Source organism: Lactuca virosa, chromosome 7 (assembly GCF_052849685.1).
Source record: "Lactuca virosa cultivar CGN04683 chromosome 7, Lactuca_virosa_CGN04683_v6, whole genome shotgun sequence".
NCBI lineage: Eukaryota > Viridiplantae > Streptophyta > Magnoliopsida > Asterales > Asteraceae > Lactuca > Lactuca virosa.
In genome coordinates, this window is record NC_136432.1 from 48,296,270 (window position 1) to 48,317,194 (window position 20,925).

At 33.9% G+C, this 20,925-nt stretch overlaps 2 protein-coding genes across 2 annotated transcripts; both read left to right on the forward strand.

The window, feature by feature from the left end:
• The first annotated feature begins 532 nt into the window (after positions 1-532).
• On the forward strand, positions 533-1,967 carry LOC145125032 (F-box protein At5g03100-like). Its single transcript, XM_079060526.1, has 2 exons — positions 533-1,539; positions 1,659-1,967. The coding sequence occupies exons 1-2, from the start codon at positions 550-552 to the stop codon at positions 1,815-1,817; spliced, it is 1,149 nt and encodes a 382-aa protein (XP_078916652.1). The 5' UTR covers positions 533-549; the 3' UTR covers positions 1,818-1,967.
• A 13,677-nt stretch (positions 1,968-15,644) lies between these two features.
• Positions 15,645-17,580, forward strand: LOC145125092 (F-box/LRR-repeat protein 25-like). The gene is made up of 2 exons (XM_079060581.1): positions 15,645-16,623; positions 17,366-17,580. Exons 1-2 carry the CDS (start codon positions 15,742-15,744, stop codon positions 17,510-17,512), a joined length of 1,029 nt encoding a protein of 342 aa, XP_078916707.1. The 5' UTR covers positions 15,645-15,741; the 3' UTR covers positions 17,513-17,580.
• The last annotated feature ends 3,345 nt before the right edge of the window (positions 17,581-20,925 follow it).

Genomic DNA, 20,925 nt, shown 5'->3' on the forward strand with positions numbered 1-20,925 from the left:
GCGATTTCCATACTAATTACACTGTTGTGATCATCATAAATCACATATTTCAATGATAAGTTATTTATAATTTATCTCAACACAAAATATCACCAAAATACAGATATAAAATATATTGGAAAACTTTGAGTATGATTTGTACAAAACATTTTTTATTCATACATAAAAATTTATGTTTTACACGATTGTACTGTACAACTGTATAAAATATAAATTGTTGTGTACGGATATCACCCAAAAACTTTACATAAACTAATAAACTAATCTTGTGTCCATTATTTTGACTACATTCAATATTTTAATCAAGTTCAATAATCTTATTTTAGATATTGCATCACGAAGGTACAGCCCTACTTTTAACATTTGGCTAATGATCCATTACTAGAAAAAAATGATTTGAATATGGAAATATATCTCAATTTTATGGGCGGGGTGGGATATTTTCAAAGTTTAGGGGGCTAAAGCAAAACTTCAGATTATCTATACACGCCTAATTTGTGTTTTGCGCAGTTTTTTCATGTGCTAACCTGCGAGGGCTCTGTTGTCACCATGGAAATGTTGGAAGAACGACATAAACCTAAAATTGCCCCAAAACGAATAAAGCTTCAAGAAATTATAGAGAAGGAGGAAGAGGATCGAATCAGTACATTGACAGATTGCCTGCTTCTTGAAATCCTGTCTCGTTTACCCTCCACAAAATACACCATTAGAACAGGTACACTCTCCAAGCGATGGAAACATCTTTGGAAATCGGTACCTACTCTCATTTTTAAACATTCAGATATTCCTCTAACTCAATGTCGCCAAAACCGTAACTCAAGGTCCGATTTTGTTTCATTGGTGGACAAAACCCTAAGTCAATGTTGCCAATTGAAGCTCAAGAAATTCGTAGTGTGTACCAGTTATGATACTCAATTTGGATTGCAAGTCGAAAATTGGCTTCATTATGCTATAAGTTGTGATGTTGAAGAGCTTAAATTGAAGTTTTGGTATAGGGGATTGGAAGCTGTGTTTCTGTTGGATCAGTTTTTTTTCTTCAGTTCATGTTTTACTGATCTGGCATTAGAAGGTTGCAAACTGAATCCAACTGGGGCGATTAGTTGGAAAAATCTTAGGAATCTGTGTATTTCCTATGGGAAATTAGATGAAGTTTTGATTGAAAACATATTATCCGGGAGTCCTCTGCTGGAAACTTTGGTGTTGGAATATTGCTATGGTTATAGGCGACTCGATATTACTTCAAAGAGCGTTAAGAATTTGGTGTTCTTTGGATACACTGATGTTTTTGATGTATTTGATCATGTCAATATTATCGAAATCAATGCTCCTAATATTTTATCACTAACAATCAAAGATGATTTGGTGTTGTGGAAGCTTATGTTGGTGAATGTGTCTTCTTTAGTTGAAGCCAACTTAGATTATACAAAGCTTGGGGATTGGGAGACAACACATAGTGAAACAGAAGAAGAGATGCTTAAAGGATTTATACTAAACCTTCACCATGTTAAGGAGCTCAAAATTGGGTCATGCTGTTCTAAGGTGAATTTTCTTTCGTTTTTACAACTTATATCTTTAAAAATATCATATGAGCATTAGCTTTAGTAGTACTTCATGCTTCTCATTTTTGTTGTTTTCTCACTTGTATGTTTCTGTTGTAGGTTGTGTCTCGTTTGGAAGCTAAAGGTTTTGTTGTTCCACCAAATATCAAGTTTCCTGATGTTACCTATGATTGCTCTGAGAGTGGGAGTGGGAGTGGGAGTGATACTGATACTGATACTGATACTGATGAGAATTCAGTTGAAAGTGGAGATTGGTGATGTTTTGAATCTATGTTTAGGCATTTTAGTTATCATGAATTATTTCATCTATTTTTCTGTTTGTTTTTGGTGTACATGGTTCCATTGGGTCCTCTCATGTGGTTTGTGGATCACTTTCTTATTTTAGATATTGATCAATTAAATGTTTCATATGTTCTTTCTCTAATTTAGCTAATGCGTTATTAGTTGTTACTGTGTGTAATCTCTGTTCTTGTATGAGTTATGGCATTCTCTTGAGCAAAGTGGAAAAATGTTTCTTGTATGCTCTTGTCTTGACCAACCTATGGATTGTACCTAAGTGGTTGTGTTGTTATATATACCATTGAGTTTTGGAGTATGATGTTGTCTCATGTTTGTGAAGTCACAATGTTTGTAGGAGTTTATATATTCTTGTAGCCGTATAAGAGAGAATGATGAGCATTTTGAATCATTTCATTTTGCTGAAATTAGATCACAGCCGTTTAAAATAGCAATTCAAATGTTTGTTACATAGTCTTCACAAGATATGGTCACAATGGAATTAAAGTTTTCGATTTCTAATTATAAAGTATCATTGTAGTGTAAGAGATGTGATAAGTTATAATTTATTTATCTTTGTTTCAACTTTCGTATTCCCACCCAGGGCATTTTTAACCATTGCTAAAAAACAATCGTCAAAAGTTAATTTGAATATCAAAACGGTACTTATATTTATATAAGGACCGATCTGTAGTTTTGTTAAAGCTCAGGGGCGAAAGCAAACTTCCACTTCACCACTGCCACACTATTGCGCCTAATTTGATTTTGGTGTAGTTTTTTCAGTGGAGTCCTCGGGGAAGCAGCGACGTCTCTGTTGCCAATTTGCCACCATGGAAACTGTGGAAGAAGGACAAAATAAACCAAGAATTCCCCCAAAACGGATAAATTTTAATGAAATCGTTGAGGATGAGGATGGGGAAGAAGATCGAATCAGTGGGTTGCCAGATTGCTTGCTTCATGAAATCCTGTCTCGTTTACCCTTCACAAAAGACGCCATTAGAACAGGTACACTCTCTAAGCGATGGAAACATCTTTGGACTTTGGTTCCTACTCTAATTTTCAAACGTTATGATGATAATCACATGTGGCCCGATTCCATCGACAAAACCCTTACTCAGTGTCGCCAATTGAAGCTCAAAAGATTTGAAGTGTATACCAGTTATGATATTCGATTTGAATCACAAGTCAAACGTTGGATTCGTTATGCTGTAAGACGCAACGTTGAGCAGCTTAATTTGAGGTTATGGAATTTGGAATGCGAAGTTGAGTTTCCGCTGGATCAATATTTTTGCATCAATTCATGTTTTACTGATCTGACGTTAGAAAGCTGCATACTAAACCCAACTGGGGCAATCAGTTGGAAAAATCTTAGGAGTTTTGAGTATATACAAAGGGAAATTAGATGAAGATTTGATTGAAAACATATAATCTGGGAGCCCTTTATTGGAAACTCTGGAGTTGGGTGATTGCTATGGTTATAGGCGTCTCGATATTACTTCAAAGAGCGTTAAGAACTTGGTGTTCTCTGGTTATGACACTACCAGAAACCTTACCTTCAGCGACACAATCAGCCACGGATTCATTATGTAGCTAATCAGTGATGGCTTATTGAGAGATTAGCAACCGAACACATAAATAGAGAGGCTTTGTAAAAATGGGTTGAATATAGAAAGGTTTTTAAAAATGGGTGAATATAGAAAGACTTTTAAAAATGGGTTGAACGCTTTGTAAAAATATTTTATTTTCATTTGCAAAAATGGGTTCTTTTTATTTGTGGCCCCACATAAAAACCAACCTAAATATATAATTTTACATTTTGACCCCTTCAACTTTCATAATAACCCCACAACTTATATGTTATTTTTATTTTATATCTTTTTTTATAAAAAAATCATTATTTTTAGTTTTTTTACAACAAATGTAAATTTATATATATTAAAAACATATAATTGAAATATGTATATTATGTTATTGCGATTTACACCATTAAAAAAATTTAATAAACACATTCTAATTGATACCAATATTGAATATGTTACATGTTACGAAATTACGAAATTACAAGATAATTAAACACACAACTACAAAAGAAATTAAACATGAACTACAAACTAAATTAAACATAAAATTACAAGAATAATAAAAGTTACATGGTTCACATCGCATTGAATCTTGGTTGATAATTTGAACAATTTCTCCTGTTATGACCAGGTTGATGACATAGTCCACATTTACGAGGTTCATCAGGATGGCGAACATCCATCTCATTACGAAATCGATTTGCACGCCTCCGACCTCAACCAACAGCACATTTTGAGTTATCTGCTTGAATACTCCAATCAGCCTCTAACAATAATCAACATGAGGAAGTGGTGAAAACCCGTCGTTATATTGTTGCTTGTACACCACAGTTGTGTAAACATGATTGATAATTGAAAAAGGGTTATCCCCTCTAAAACGACAAACTGCAAGAGCATGTGAACAAGGAAATCTTTCCATCTGCCACTTGCCACATGTGCATGTATGTTGATAATAACTGACAGTGTGGGTATTTCCTCCGTTTTCATTTATTCGTAACTTGGTGACAATTCTATAGACACACTACAAAAAATATGTTATTTAGTGGCACACAAAAAGTGCCACTAAAAACATAAAAAAATGTCACTAAAAGCTTATCAGAGAATCTGCGACATATATAATAAGTGCCACTAGAAACGCTCCCACTAAAACCCTTTAGTGACACTTTTAGTTTTTGCCGTTGCAGCTTTTTAAGCTTTTAGTGACACTTTTTTATTTGTCACTGAAAACAAAAGTTTTTGTGGCACATATTTTGTGCCATTGTATGTTCGTTTGATTCAAGAATCCATGCCACTTTTAGTTACACATTTTAAGACTTTAGTGGCACTTTTTTATTTGCAAAAAAAAAAAAAAAAAAAAAAAAAAAAAAAAAAATTATGGCACATTTTACGCCGGCAATACTCATGAGATTATGTAATTTATGCTACTTATATCAATATAATTTTTATTTAATATAAAATAAAAAATTAATTAAATCGTAGCACATAGAAATAATAAAAATTCCATTGTTTTTTTATCAATATTTTTAAACTCTTTGAATCAAATATGTCTAAATTTGTGACCAAGTACATGCTAAACATAGAGTACCAAACAAAAAAAAAATGTAAAAAAAAAAACTAGAAACTTAATTGCAGATGAACTTTTCTCTAAACTTCATGCTAGATTGAATAAATTGTGTTATCTCCTACTCTAGAATCAATACTAGCAATCTCCCGTCAAAAAACAAAGAGGATTCAAAATAGTGTTAAATAAGGAAGGTATAGTTTAGAAAATAAATAATAATTAAGCACATATCAACTATCTCGATAAGAACAAACTGAAGACTATAGCAACACACGGATAAGCTAGAAAAATAAAACTGCATTAAAGGACAACAGAAGTGTTATTTTGGTCTTTTTCTGGATTTGATGGTTCTAAGACTTGGCACACTATTTTACTAATCAATCTAGTCCTATTTGTGTCAATACTGTTTTTGGATACATTTGGAATGTGATTAAGTTCTGTGGCATTTCGAATTGCTTACTTAAATCATTGAATGGTACCTTAATCGTTTGATCTGAATAATCGATTAACCAAATCGAATATAGAGGTGTCTATGATTGCTAGAAGGCGATGACTGGGAAAAACGCTAGGACATATCACAGAGAGGGCCTGCAAATACGAGAATAGTTGGCTCACGAGTGGTTGCGACTGCGAAGATAAAGAGATATCATACAGAGACTCCTGCAATTGCGTTGAGATGATTGCGACAAACTTAACAAACAACAATGATTAAACACCTAAAAAATAAAATTTGGGTTTCGAGAGTCTGGAATTCGGGCGATCTTAAAACCCTAGACTTTAGGTGCACTCCTTTCAGAACCGTAAAAACAGAGGGAAATTAGTGTAGGAAAGTTTTGAACAAAAACTATTATTTAGTGGAATCGAATAAATTATAATAATACATATAGTGGCATATAATGAATTGTACCATATAAAATCTATATTTCTAGTGCCGTTTTATATAAATATGCCACTAATAAATATGATTATTAGTAACATAAAATATTAAATGTCATTAAATTCATTAATGTTTTAGTGGCATATACATAATGTGTCACTAAAAACGTAATATAGTGGCACAAAAAATATATGTCATTAAAACCGTATGCCACTAAATGTCATATTGTTCGTAGTGACACCTTCATTATAGTTGAACTCGGTTAAAGTATGACTTTGTGCAGAAGTGTCACGTTTACGAAAGAGACACCACATACGTGATGGTAGAGTTTCATTCACATTATCGTCAGACTCATCCCCAACATCACTTAATGATTCACTAACACTATCTTCACTAAATTGGGAGTTGGGTTCATCAAATCCAAAGGTATTATCTGTCTCACATCTATCACCATCAGGTAAAGGAAATTGTACCTCAGAGGGATTGGTGACAAAATCAATAGACTGAACCGGCTGTGATACTCCATAATTGTTAAGAAGATCTACAATACTAGTATCCGTAGGCCACATTCTTTGTAACTGCAAAATAAACAATAAGATAAAATATATAAATTATTATATTTTATATAATGTTTCACATTACATATTTGAAATTGAGACAAGAGTATGTACCTTACAATTTAGTTGCAAAGGAAGATTCGTGTATGGAGTTACAAACGTGACTGAAGAATTAAAGAAGAAAAGTTGGGATTTCAAATTTGTGGGAAATATGGTTTATGAAAATGATGATGGAAACTAAAATGGTGAATTCAATATATACACCAGAAAATGAATTGAACGTAAACAAAGTTATAATTTTTTTTTAACTTTTACTTACATATTTTCAGATGAAAATGACAATTCATATTTTTACTTTTGCATGTGGATAGTGATAATTAAGACTACTTTTGCATGGGGATAGTGACAATTGAGACATTACTTTACAGATAAAGAATGACAATTCAATGGCTTTTGTTTTTTTCTACAAATAATTTTACATAAAAATTATATATATATATATATATATATATATATATATATATATATATATATATATATATATAATTAAAAGAAATATTTGATATTTGTATATTTGAAGTCTTTGTCTAAATTTTTATACTAATATCTATTGCTTAAAGTGTTATATAAATTTGGATTATGTAATTTTAATAATAAACGTATATATTGTATGTAATAAAGATTAAAATATAACCTTAAAAAATTAAAGATATAAAAAGTAAATAATATATAAGTTGTGGGGTTATTATGAAAGTTGAAGGGGCCAAAATGTAAATTAATATATTGAAGGTTGGTTTTTATGTGGGGTCACAATTAAAAAGAACCCATTTTTGCAAATCAAAATAAAATCAACCCATTTTTACAAAGCCTTTCTATATTCAACCCACTTTTTAAAAAAACTCCACATAAATATATCGATGAAAATATTTGTAGAGAAGTTCAGAGAGGTATCACAATCACAGAGGGATCAGCGACGGAATGGTAAGAGTTTATCAACAAAATTAATTCTTCACTAATCTGTCACAAATTAAAACCTTTTAGTGAGGGAATAGCGATGGATTTCTAAAAATCACAGGCCTTTTTTCCTTGGCCCTCGTCAATCGCTCGCAGAAGATCAAACGCCTCCTTTTTTCATCATCCGTTTTTCTTTATTTTCTCCTTCCCTCGTTTTATTTTCAGTCCTACTTTTCTTTTTCGTTCCCTCGTTTTCTTCTCATTCACTCCGATTTCTTCCCAAAACCCTAAACGGTTTCCTCCCACAGCCTTAATCGACCTTCTGTCGACTCAAATCCCTCCTCCGCCCAAGAAATCACCTCCACCACCATCCACCTGCATCGCCCCTCTTTGAAGACTGAATTATACTTGAAGACTCGTCGTTTCCCTGCCAATGCACTTCAATCTGTTCGTTCATCCTTTGTTGCTTCAGATCATAAACGCGAGCAAATCTAAATTAGTCGTCATCAACTTCCAATTTTGGCTTCTAATAGTGTGTAAGTTGCATTTTCATGTAGCTCTCTTACTTTTCTTTTGTTTCTACTTCATATCACCATTCGTTTTTCTAAGCTCTACCTTCCTTAACTCCTTAATTTTGTTTTTTCGTAGGGTTTTCATATTGATTATCATATTCACTCCAATTTCTACTGTCTAGATTATATAAATTAGCATACATATTTTGTTTCTAGATTTGATCTGGAATGAATTTCGTACCGGGTGTAGGCATTTAATAAGGGGCTCAAATTCAAAACATCAGCAATCATGAGTTTCAGAATGTCTCGACCTATTGCTGGTATGTATTTTTGTTTCAATACTCGTCTTCTCTATTCCTATCTTCTTCGTAGGATTCATTTTTGACTTTTAGGTCAAGAATATAGCTATTGAGTTAGAAACGCATGACAGACATAGGAACAAGTGCTTTAAAATGGACATTGTTATGCCTATTTGTTCATAATTTATCAGTATTCCTTCACAAAGTTTTGAATTTTCAATGGCATGTTGCTTAAAATTTTGGAAATGAAATTATAATTTTTCAACAAGTTTAGGAAAAAACGACATTGAATACTCTGAGGAGAATAAGTATAAGCTTTCCTTACCACATGATGTTAAGGTCATAATTAACTCCTTTTGAGTTTGTTGTTGGTTTATCGATTTATTATTTTGAACTACTGGTTTGATTAACAATGGGTGATATTTTGACATAATGATTGGTGAAAGAGATTTTTGAAGGCAATGGTAGTTTGATATTGAGAAGACAAAACATTTGTGGGCTGATATGATCAAATGGAGGAAGGATTATCGTAGACACAACCATGGACTGCTAAGATTTACCTCTTCAAAATGCAACATTTCTAAATACTATGTACTTTTTACTTGGTTTATTGATTAGGGACTAAAAAACATGAACAAAAATGCTAGTGAACTTATCCAATGCCTCCAGAACATCGATGGAAACAACTATCCTGAGGCACTTAGTTTCTAATAACATAAATATATACACATTATCCTTAATAGATATACGATTTTATGTTCGGATTTTACAATTGATTGGTATTTATTGTGTGGTGATTTTTTTCAACTAGACTTGTTTAACGCCTCTTCACAATTAAGAACTCATTTGTGTCCATCAAAAGTATAAATTGATGTGCCTTAGAATCATACACAACAAGAACATAGTTGATTTTATTAGTTGAACTCATCAAAACTTTGTGTATGATAATTTCATTGCTAATATTTTCTTAGGATGTTTTCATCCGACAAAAAAGGCGACACACTCTAGAGAGAAAAACATACAGTGATTCCTTTTAGGTTCTTTGACGAACAGTGTCTCAAATCCATGACAAAGATATTGCACTGATTCCTTTTCTTGGGAAACATCTTCTCACGTAATCCCAAATGGTTGAACAATAAAAAAAAGGGACTGGAGGTGTCTGAATTCAAGAAACAGTTAAAAGCTGCCCGACAAAAGGGTATTATTGTTCGGGCATTGGTTGCAATTAATCCGGGCAACCCAACAGGCCGGTAAAAAAATAAAAATGCCTTTTATTTACCATTTTTAGTAAAAATGGTAAAATTACTTTTCACTCTTTTTGATATTTCATAGGTTCTTGCTGAAGAAAACCAACGACAAATTGTGGAATTTTGCAAGAAAGAAGGTTTGGTTCTTTTAGCAGATGAGGTAAAAAAAATAAACAAATATCTTAAATATATTATTACTCAAGTTCAAAAGGGTAAATTGGACATTTTCCTAAACCAACTATTGCAGGTATACCAAGAGATTTAACTCATTCAAGAACATTTGTCGTTCAATGGGATATGGTGACAAAGATATCCCCTTGGTTTCTTTTCAATCCGTGTCTAAAGGTATATATAAAATATTAATGACGTAAATTCAAATTGTTGAATTTATATAAAAATTTGTATTTTTAAAAGGGTATCATGGTGAATGTGGGAAAAGAGGTGGTTACATGGAGGTAACTGGTTTTAGTACTGAAGTTAGACAACAATTTTACAAATTGGCATCTATGAATCTTTGCTCCAATATCTCTTGGTCATATTCTTGCAAGTCTTGTCATGAGTCCTCCAAAAGTTGGAAATGAATCTTATGATTCATGTTTTAGTGAGAGAGATGGAATCTCGAAATCATTGGCTCACGATTAGTACTTTTGCTTGCATGGGTGTGACTTGTGTTTTTTCTTTAATGTATTTTTTTTTATAAAAACTATTATATGACTCACGATTAATGCTGGAACAAAGAATGTGGGTAAGTTTAAGAATATTTTACACTATTCTCTGTATTCCCATGGTCTTTTATTCATTGATCAGACAGATGATTCATTCATGGATGAGTGCTTTATTCATGGTCTTGACAGGAGAAGTGGGATCAACTTAATTCATAACGTTGTTTACAATTGTGGGTAAGTTTAAGCTATACATATTACATACTCTGTTACTTTCTTTACACATTAAGTTGATGTCTGAATTTGTTAATGCATTGCAATTTTTTGTAGATCAAAACACATAAACTATAGTGGCTTATTGGAAAGGGGTGATGAAATGATATGTGCTGCATCCGTCAGGTAGGGTAGGGTAGGCTACTGCTTTACTTAACTTTAATAAAATTTGTCAATTTCTGACCTTAATTTTAATAAATTTTGTTTAGGATCCACGGTTCCCAACACAATTAAATCCTTCTTTGTACCAAAGTCTACTGCCAATGTTCATGTAAGTTCTTTCCCATTTTTTTTTTGACATAAAAGAGAACTCAATTTTTTTGTAAAAGATCGTTGAGTTGACTAGTCAATGACTCTATTTATATGTAGGTTTTGAGCATAAAATATCATAACCAGCTCCTCGAAATGATCGATGCCAGGTACTTGTATTGTTTTATGAAATAATCTATCATGAATATAAACTTTAAATAATATGTGCAGTTGTTCTGATAAAGAAGGGTAGTTCTATAATTTCCTTCCTAATTAAAAATCTTACATCCATTTCTATAAATGGTAAATGTGCAGTCATTTTTGGTGTGGTAAATGGTCCATAATGGTCAACACAAATGTTCAAAGAAATAAATTCCAGAAGAGAAGACAATTTTTGAGCACCAGTTCCTAAACACAGTATTTTCTTTCACCAACATGTATTACCAATTACTATTTGGTCCGAATCGGAATTCAATTCCATTCCGGTCCAACATTTGGTTTCAAATGAGTAGACATTAATTTCCTTTACAGCAACATAAAGGCTCTGCTTGCAACAAATGCTTCCAACAATGACCAAGTCTCCTTCCATTGCAGGAAAAAGTAAGTGGTACTTGGTTCGCCTAATTCAATGGAATTTAACAGGAATCGGAATCCAATTCAATTCTGATCCTTCTTTCGGATGCAAGATATAAAGCAATGGAGAAGATTTATGCGGAAATGCAAAATCTGAGAGGAAATGTAGAATTATCGTACATTATACTTTGAAATCGAATATCAATCAATACTTAACTTTGGTATTTTAATGTTAATGTTTGGTTTTGGATTGTATATTTATTTGATGCTTTTGGTATTTAAATGTTAATGTTTGGTTTGGAATTGTAACCATTTTATGTTTTTGGTATTTATTGTTTTTAGATTTATAATACAAATAAAAAAAAAGTTGATATTACATATCTGCAAGGGATCAGCTACAGAAAGAAAAAAAAAATCAAATCTTAAATTTGCGAGGGATTAGCGACAGAATATAAAACAGAGATAGAGTTTTGTGAGGGATCAGCGACGGAACAATGTTATTGAGTAAATGTATTAAGTGACGAATTTGCGATGGATATTCCGTCGCTAAGGTCGTCGCAAGTCAAAACTAATCCGTTGCTAAATCTGTCGTTAAGTCATTAGCCAGACTTTAATTGGCTATGGAGTATGTTGGTCACTGATCCGTCGGAAACGTCCTTTAGCGACGGAATAGCAACGGATTCGTCCGTCTCTGGACGAATATGATGATCTTGCTGATAATATTGAAATCAATGCTCCTAATGTTTTATCACTAACAATCACAGGAGATTTGTTGTTGTGGAAACTTTTGTTAGTAAATGTGTCTTCTTTAAATTTTTCTGATGCTTTTTATGAACAGCTGGAGCAAGGTGATTGGTCTGATTGTGATTCAGTTGAATATGAAGATTAGTGATGCTTTGAATACACGTTTAGGAATTTTGGTTATCACGAAACATTTCATCTCTTTTTATGTTCGTTGTTTGAAAATATTGATCGACCTATTGCGTGCTTCATGCATTCTTTCTTTATTTAGCTAATGCATTATTATTTGTTACTCCATTGTATTTCTTGTAGTTTAGTAGCTTTGTTTTTTTGTTCATAATTGTTATTTTTCTATGAGTTCTGGCATTTTGTTGAGCAAAATGGACAAATGTTTCTTCGTATGTTTAATTTTGTCTTGACCAACATATGGAATGAACTTAACTACTTAAGTGGTGTGGTTTTTATATATAACTGTTAAGTTTTTGGAGTGTAATGTTGGCCGATGTTTATGAAGTCGCTATTCTCTTCTTCTATGAGTTTTACCGGAGTTTAGTCTTCCGATTCTGTTGAAATTATGACATAGACGTTAAAAGTAGCTATTTGTAAGTGTGGCTTAGTTGGTCTTTTTTTTTTAGTTTATCTGCCTCTCACTTAGTGAGCATGTTTGATTAATTGTTTGTGCTTGATTCATCCTTTATGAGTTGTGGATATTCTTTTGACAAAATTTACAAATGGTTCTTGGTATGCATCATATGTTATTATCTTGATCAACATATGTATTAAATATAATGCCTTATATGGTTTTGTATTATGTTGGATGTGCATTGGTCTGGGACCTAGACTAGACTGATGCAGTGGAGACAAAATTTCTAGTCTTTAGTTCAATAAAAGCGTGGAAAATGGATTTAATCTTGATGTCTTGTTTGTGCAGTGAAAAAGACACGTATGCCTTCATCCACATCATCCACATGTGGTTGTTATATATCACGAAACTGTAAAACCAAAATCTAAATCTGAAATAATAGTATTGACATGCTAAAACGTTACTTAGGCTGTAGGGAGTGGTCATCACCAACCCACAGAAAAAATGGTGTCACCTCTGCGCCACGTCAGCTTCGCCACCAATCCACTAGACATAGGAAATGGTCACCACTCCACAATTATCTTTTTTTATGATTAAATTAAATAAAAACATAATTTAAAACATAATAAAATATTTTTTACATTAATTGAAACCACATTACATTAAATAAAAAAACATACAAAATTAAACCTAGAAAAATAGAAAATTAAAGCTAAATTACTAAAAAAAACATAAAAACACATAGAAAATGAAGACTAAAATGGCGGATGATAACAATTGCATGTAGCCAACATTCGCTAACGGATCATTTGGGGTGTTTAGAGTGAGTGGAGTAGGTGAGATATTTTAGTTTGGATCCATAGTTAGAAGGTAAAAAAGTATGAGAAGATAGTATTTTTTGTAGTGTAAAATTCTTAGTAAAATATGGGGTATTTATAGTTGTAGTTGAATTGGTTTTTGATATGAAAAAGATTTTTTTTTAATGTGCAACGGCTACAACAACAAAATGGATGACCGTTGGGAATTTACTCGTCTCCCATTCGTTGTCTTCTTCCGCCTTTCGAGTCGCGTCACACCCAGAACACCGGCCCTTGGGGCGGTATTCACGTGTCTTCAAGGTCGCCACCTCAGCATCACGCATCTTCAAGGATGCCCACTCTAGGTAGCCTTATTGGAATGACCTTGACAATTCTCTATTAATTATCAAAAAACTTATAGTTATTTGAAAGGCATACAGTAATGCTCGAGGTAATTCTTTATTTGTATAATTTATTTTGTTATAGTTTGATATTATGTATGTGCATGTAGGAGTTAAGTCTTTAGTTTTCTTTCTTTTACTTAATGAACTTAAGGAAGACATGACTAAATCAGATAAAAACTTAAGGAAGACATGACTAAATCAGATAAAACTGTATATAACTATTTTTGAAATCTAATACACAAAGAAGAGAAATTTCTAATAAAGTAAGGTCAGTTTGCGGTTTACTTCCAACATTTATTTTTTTTATAGAAAAGTTTTGATTATCTAATTTTATACGATAATCTGTCATTTTCTGTTGAAAAAAAAAATAAGGATTTTTTCGTTTGTTTGGGCAAAATATAAAATAATCATAACTTTTTTGTTCAAAAAGTAAAACTTGAGATTAAACCATAAACTAACCCAAATTATTGGGACTTTATTGGAGATGTCACCGTAAAGAACAACTAACTAAAGGAACATCTTAATAGAGTAGTCTTAACTTTTCATATATTTGCTCTTATTTTATCTATCACCATAATATATTTTAAACATCATTTTTCAACTCTTAGGGAGGAGAAAGTCATTCTCTCCCAACCCACTGAATCCACTGTCACATTAGTTTTTGTCTCTTTTTTTTCTTCATCTTTCCCAACCCACAACACACGGAAACCCTATCTTTTTCAACTCACTCAATTAAAAAAAAATACAAAACAACTAAGGTACAAGTCTTAAAACACATGGTACAAGAAAAAATGAGAGAGAGAGAGAGAGAGAGAGAGAGAGAGAGAGAGAGAAAATAGAGAGAGAGAATGAAGTGGGTTGGTGAAACCAATTAAACAACCCGCTGAAGAGGGAATGATACCGACGGTAACTCTATTGCTAATTAAGATTTTACCTTGATTGTTTTGTATTTTTTTTAATTGAGTAGGTTGAGTGAGTTGAAAAAGATAGGATTTCTGTGTGTTATGAGTTGGGAAAGATGAAGAAAAATGAAAGAGAAAAACTGATGTGGCAGTGGGTTAAGTTGGTTGAGAGGGAACGACTCCCTCCTCCCTTAGAAAAAAATACATAAATTTCCTAGACCTTTGAGAGAAGTTGGAGAGATACACTCCCTCGCCTATATACACAACAAAGGAGGCGGTGAATAAGCGTAAACACACTAACATTTTTAGATGCCATGGTGTTTGATACAACACAACCGATGCTTGATAAATAAATGATTTTGAAGTTTGTTAAACATAACAAAAAGACGATCACAAAATACAAGAAGGCCCGATCTACGTTGATTTCTATTTACAGTGTTTCTCTTGGGGCCAATAGCTATGCAAATCTTAATTTCCCGGAAAAAGAATGTATGGACATCGATCTCGACAGTTGTGCTTCTTTGTTTATAAGTTGAGAATCTCTTCATCATTTTTATTAACTCTCGTTTGTACAAAATCCTCAAAAGTTAAATGTGCCACTATTGTCTCTCAAATTTATCCGTTTTGACATCCCATGAGTATGAGTGTCTTCTCTTTTAATATACATATAACCTATTTCACCACTTTAGATGTCTTGAAGTCGAACAAGTCCAAGTTGACTAAAGTTATTGAATTCAATTTAGAATCTTCAAAATATTTTGTTAGTGTCACATACGTGATTGATCGCCTAATTTTTTTGTCAAATAAAGCATTAGTACTTGGTTATACTGCAGTAATTAAAATGAATAATGAAATAGTTGGTTGATAGGTTATGACATAAACCCATCATCATATATTGATTTGATATAAAAGAATTCCTAATTTTATAGGGATTGAGTTGTAAATTTTTCAAAGTTAAGGGGGAAAGCAAAACTTTATTTCCTAATTGAGAATTTTTGTGTTGAAAGCAGCGATATGTCATTGTCACGTTACAGAATCCAGATAGCTCTGTTGCCGGCCATGGAAACAAGTCAAACAACGTTAGAAAGGCAAAATAAACATAAATTTGCCGCTAAACGGATAAAGTTTCATAAAAATGTGGAGGAGGGGAGAAGATCGAATCAGTGGATTGCCAGATTGCTTACTTATCGAAATCCTGTCTCGTTTGCCCTCAACAAAAGGCGCCATTAGAACAGGTACACTCTCCAAACGATGGAAACATATTTGGCAATCGATTCCTTCTCTCTATTTCAACGATTATACACATAATCGGTCCGCTTTCTATTCATTCATTGACAAAACCCTAACTCAACCTCTCCAAGTAAAGCTCAAGAAATTCGAAGTGAATACCGATTATGATATTCAATATGAATCGCAAGTCAACAATTGGATTAGTTATGCTATAAGATGTAACGTTGAAGAGCTTAATTTAACGTTAGAGGGTGCTGAATTTGAAGCTGAGTTTCTGGTAGATCAAATCTTTTTCAACAGTTCATGTTTTACTAAGCTACAATTAGAAGGCTTCATATTTAATCCAATTGGGATGATTAGTTGGAAAAATCTTAAGAGTTTGACTATATCATATGGGAATTTAGATGAAGATTTGGTTGAAAATATACTATCCGGAAGTCCTGTATTGGAAACTTTGGTGTTGAGATATTGCTATGGTTATAGGCTGCTCGATATTACTTCAAAGAGTGTTAAAAATTTGGTGTTCTCTGAATACATGGATCCTGAGGATGAATTTGAAGCCGATATTATTGAAATCAATGCTCCTAATATTCTATCACTAACAATCCGAGGTGAATTGTTGTTGTGGAAGCTTTTGTTGCTAAATGTGTCTTCTTTAGTGGAAGTTAACTTAGATTATATGAATGGGGAGACAACACCTATAGAAGTGGAAGAAGAAATGTTTAAAGGATTTATACTAAACCTTCGCCATGTCAATGAGCTTAAAACTGGGGCTTTCTGTTCTAAGGTAAAATTTCTTTTCCATTGATAGTTTATGTCCTTGTACAACCATAGTATCATTAATTAGCTTTATTATTCTTTGATGAACTTATTTCAAGTATCCTTCACCTAAGTCACAGATTTGTCATTTGTAACTTAGAGGGTGTTTAACGTCCAAAGTCTTAATTTTGATTGTTTGATCAAAATGAACAGCCAAACCAGGCCGGGTCAAACGTATATGGGGCCCGGGGCGAAAAGAAAAAGAGGGTCCCTCAAAGACAAATATAATAAAGATTAAAAATATATATATAATTTATTCTTCGGTATAGGCATGTTCAATTAGCAATAAGAAGCAAACCAAAGTGTTTATCTTTTGAGCTAATTTGTGTTTGAACCAATTTTAGGCCTTAAAAATCATTTAGGTAATAATTTTTTTTATATATATACATTACATAACCCATAAATTTTGGCCCCCCTGGAGACGTGGGCCATGGGCAGTCGCCCAGGTTGCCCACCATCTGGGCCGACCCTGAGCCAAACACCCCTTAAACTCACTAACACATGAACTCTAATAATCATGAAGATCATCAAACCATACATTATACAATTGCAGAAGAAATTACGAACCCACATCAACATTTATGGAGCAAGGATGTCTTTGTTCTAAAGGGTTGTTATTGGAAGTTATTTTGTTTGTCGCATTCATGTTTAATGCATAAAACCATTTGTACATTTTTGTTGTCTTCTCACTCATATTGTTGTTTTGGTAGGTTCTTTCTCGTTTGGAAGCAAAAGGTTTCGTGTTTCCGTCAAATTTCAAGTTTCCTGGTGTTGTTCCGCCTTTATACTCTGATTCACGTGACATTGAGAGATGCTCGTGCTTGACCATAGTCCTAAAGTTGATAGGATTAAGTTAATGGTGTCACTTTGAGCTCATGTCTAGACATTTTAGTTTTTATGAAATATGTTCTCTCTTTTTTGTAAAGTTGCTTCATTGATCATTCTTATTCGATTTTCCTTTATAAAATTAATATTATTGATAACAAAAAATTAAAATTGTGGAAAAATACAAAAAGTTAAAATCTAGTCCAATCGTCCGGATCCGGTTGAAGTTGTTAGAATTTGGGTATAAGAATATCAATATAAACTTGGATAATTCAAGAATCGTGATTGAAATCACTTTCTAAATTCTATGATTTCGACCTTATTGCATGGGGTATCAGGAAATCGGATTTGGGATAATCTAAAATAGACAATTATAAGTCAAACCACTTTCAAATTCGAAACACAAAAAAGTACCTTATTGTTTTGTGTTTTTGAGAGATAGATAGATTCACATTATCAATTTCGGGTATCGAAAGTGTTAACCCTTTCTCTAGAACATCTATCTTCCTTTTATAGAAGGAACAAGACAGTTAGAAGTTAGTTGTACACAAAATGGAGCCAAAAGGGTGGTTACAATGGTGGTTATAAGGCATAACCAACTATTATATCATCATGATGTCATAAACTAATTTTGACGGAAAAATGCATGTCCAAACTCTTTCCTGTTATAAATATCCGCTTAGTTTTTGGGGAGTTGCCCCGGGACCCGAAACCACCGCCAGGCGCTCTGCCCCTAGACCTCACTAAGGCGTTGCCCCTTGTAACCATGTACTTAGGGGCGCTGCCCCCGGACCCCTATATTATTGAGTTTATATTTATCACTCTGAGTGTGCATCCCACAACTCCGGTCTTAGATAGTAAACCGAACTCAACATATCTTGATAGTAATTATAGTTATACTAAAATATGATAACACTTAATCACCAACATAAGAAGTGCTATAGATTCTCCCAAAAAAGTTCGGTCCGACCATTTTGAAACCGTCTTCTACATTTTTTCAAGTCGTTATCGACTTTGTTCCAAAAAAATCCCCATTAGGCCCGGTTCTTTTTGTTGTGAAGCCTTACACTCCTTTGTCTACATGCATCACGAATTTGTCTACAAGCATGACAAAGGAGTCATGTGCCTTCAAAACATGAAGTAGTGTTTCAAACAACACACTTTAAGCTTTATAACCGAAAAAAGAATTAAGATTTGTTAAACATAACAAAAGAATATCATAAAATCGAACAAAAAGGATTGATCCCTATTTCTTTATTATTAAAACAACTTGTGCACTAACCGTAGCGGCTTCCCCGATAGCGGTGAGCATGGTGTGGTTTTATGCCAAAATTGAACCGTAAACCTCATACATTGGTTTTTGTAATCTTAAAACCATTATGTGCGGTTTTTCAAGTGATACAGTTTTGTGGTTTTCTCTAAAGGTGTGGTTTCGATTTTAAACTGCATAATGAAATTGAGTGGTAGTTTATAAACCACAAGAAATCATCCAAACTTTTTGCAAATAGTGATCAAAGATGTAACATTTCGATGATAAGGTATTTTTAATTTTAACCCTAAGTATGTAGATTTATTGCATTTTAGCCCTTGCGCATGAGAAAGTTTGCAAATGGCCCATAGTGGCATTTTTGTAACTATTAAGGTAGGCTCACGTACGTTGGGCGTACCTAGAATACACGGGGATTACGTGTCTGAGTCACAAACCCAAATTTTTAGGGTTTGGACCCTATTTAAACATCCTTAAGTCCCCAACCTACCTTTTTTCATCAGCCTCCAACTCACCTTTGTCCCCAAACAAACCCTAATCCACTTTTGAGTACTCTTGAGCTTTGTGTGTGTGTTTTGGTTACCTTGAAGGAGAGAGGAAGAAGAGAAGATCATCTTGGAGGAGTAGGATTCTTTGGATCCAAAATCTCATCACTATTTAGAATCATTTGGAGCTAAAAAACTTTAAACTTGATGAAGCTATGCATAGATCTAAGTTAGCTATGAAGTTTGTGTCCTTTTGGTCCCATTAGTTTGGTATTTTGAGTATGAGTTACTCCAATCCATTTAAGCTGTTGTAACATCCCGAGATTCAGGTACTTCTAAATTCATCCCTAAGATTTTATCATATGGCATTTTAGTCCCTAAGTCCATGAGAATGAGCCTTGAAGCCCTGTGGCAATTTCGTAAATTGAGCAGGATGAGTACGCTAAGCATACATGAGGGTATGTTGAGCGTACTAAGGCGCGCCCTAGTACGCTGGGCGTACACTTATGTACGCGGGGCGTACTCTTCTCAGGAGAAAACCCTAATTTTTAGGGTTTGAGTGGTATATAAGCATCATTATGGCTCATTTCTCCCCACCTTTTCAGCCTCCATACCTTTGAGCCGTTTTTGGCAAACCCTAGTCCCTTAAGAGTGTGTTTGAGCTAAAAAGTGTGTTTTTGGTGTGCTTAAGAAAGAAGGAGTTGCATCAAGGAGCTTAGAAGTTGAAGCAAGCTTGTGGATCTTGGATTATTACCTTCCTAAGGAGCTCCAGAAGGTAAAAAGTCTTCACCTTGATGCCTTGTTTGAGTAGATCTCATTTTGGGATCCTTATGTTGTTCTTATTGTCCCAAAGGTCCTATTTTTGTGCATGAGTGGTTATTGTCGTTTTGGGATGTCCTTCCAAACCCTAAGAGAGGTCCTTAGCCATAAAAATGAGGTCTCTTTAGCTAGTTTTGCTCCATGCATCTTGTAGAAGGTCTTAACGGATTAATACATTGTGTTAAGAACTTTATGGACGTGTAAAGTCATAAAGTTGGAAACTTTGTGAACCTAGTACGCCTCTGGACCTTGGATCTGAAGTTTAGGCTTAAATTCTGAAGCCATTAAGCACTTAATGAAGAAAATGGGGTTGCAAGGTTACATCTCGCATAGCTTGGAGCACGCCCTGCATACTCGGTCAGCCACCCCGTAATCTGGTCAATGTGAGGCTTGCGTACGCTAAGCGTACTTCTGGGTACGCCCCGCGTACTCGTATGAGTCAGCCCATGTTGAGTTGACTCGGTTGGGTTGACTCAGTTGGTTTATTGGGTTTGACCATTTGACTTTGAGTTTGACCAAGTTTGACTTTGAGGGCATTTTAGGTATTTTGGGATTTTGATGGAATGGGTCACTTGGTGGATTTTAGGTATTGTGTTGAGAGCTGAGTTTCGGAGTCGGACCTCATCAGTTCTATCCAGTTGTGAGGTGAGTTGTCCTCACTGTACTTATGGGTCGAAGGCACCAAGGTCGGCCCTTTGGATTGTTATCCTGATTATCGTATGATTGAGTGTTGTAGTGATCTGTTAGATCTTTATCCTGGTAGATAGACCACTAGAGTTTCCAAGTTCTGGAGAGTCAGATCAAGTACCGCAGCGGCAGAAGGGTTTGTCCTTCTTTAGGGTCGTGAGTTCCTGTTGGGTTCAGGTGCTTTTGG